This window comes from Bombus impatiens, unplaced genomic scaffold, assembly GCF_000188095.3.
Source record: "Bombus impatiens unplaced genomic scaffold, BIMP_2.2 scf_0389, whole genome shotgun sequence".
NCBI classification, from domain to species: Eukaryota; Metazoa; Arthropoda; class Insecta; order Hymenoptera; family Apidae; genus Bombus; species Bombus impatiens.
The window spans coordinates 1,091,802-1,092,434 of NT_176808.1; the positions used below are offsets into that span (position 1 = coordinate 1,091,802).

The 633-nt window shown below is 58.3% G+C and overlaps 1 protein-coding gene across 1 annotated transcript in view; it reads right to left on the minus strand.

The window, feature by feature from the left end:
* The window catches only part of LOC100744972 (protein jim lovell), a 15,031-nt gene that overhangs the window by 6,036 nt on the left and 8,362 nt on the right, over window positions 1-633 (minus strand). The window contains 1 exon segment of the mRNA XM_033321097.1: window positions 1-633. This exon segment is cut by the window's left edge and continues 2 nt beyond it. Within this exon segment, the coding sequence (XP_033176988.1) occupies window positions 1-633 (633 nt within the window).

Genomic DNA, 633 nt, shown 5'->3' on the forward strand with positions numbered 1-633 from the left:
CCGCCGCTACTGCCGCAGCAGACGGAATATCTTGGAGGGAACCATCGGGATGCAGCAGACTCGTGCCGGTTAACGGAGATCCCCTCGGACTACTGGCCGCCTCGCTGCTCTCCGCTTTTACGTTGTGATGGTCGACTCCATTGGGTGACGACCTCTTCATCGAAAGATTTTCCGCCTCTTCCTCTTGGTGTAAGTGGTTCTGCATGCTCGAGTTCGAGCGCTGTTGGTGCTGTAGGTGTTGTTGGTGTTGCGATTGTTGATTAATACCGGCCAGATTCAATCCGCTCGCCAACGGACTAAGACTCGGCGGCGGATGAGGTCGACTGAGATCCTGCGGCACCAATTCGCCGGATCTTCTTCGCGGCCGAGCCTGTTTTCGTCGAGGTAGCAACGGCGATCCGCAATTCTCTCGCGGTTCGCGCATCCCGAAGTTCAAATGGCTCATGTGTGGTAACCTATCGCGATGGTCCCTGCTAGGGTGAAAAATGGCGGGTCTCACTGACGGCACCGGCTCTCGCGTGGACGGTGGCGCCGTGATTTCCGAAACGTTATCATCCTCCTCTGGAGTTTCTTGCCTGGCGCCCTCGGGTGTCGACGGCTCGCCAAGCAGCAGATCGGCGGTCGGCGTTTCCG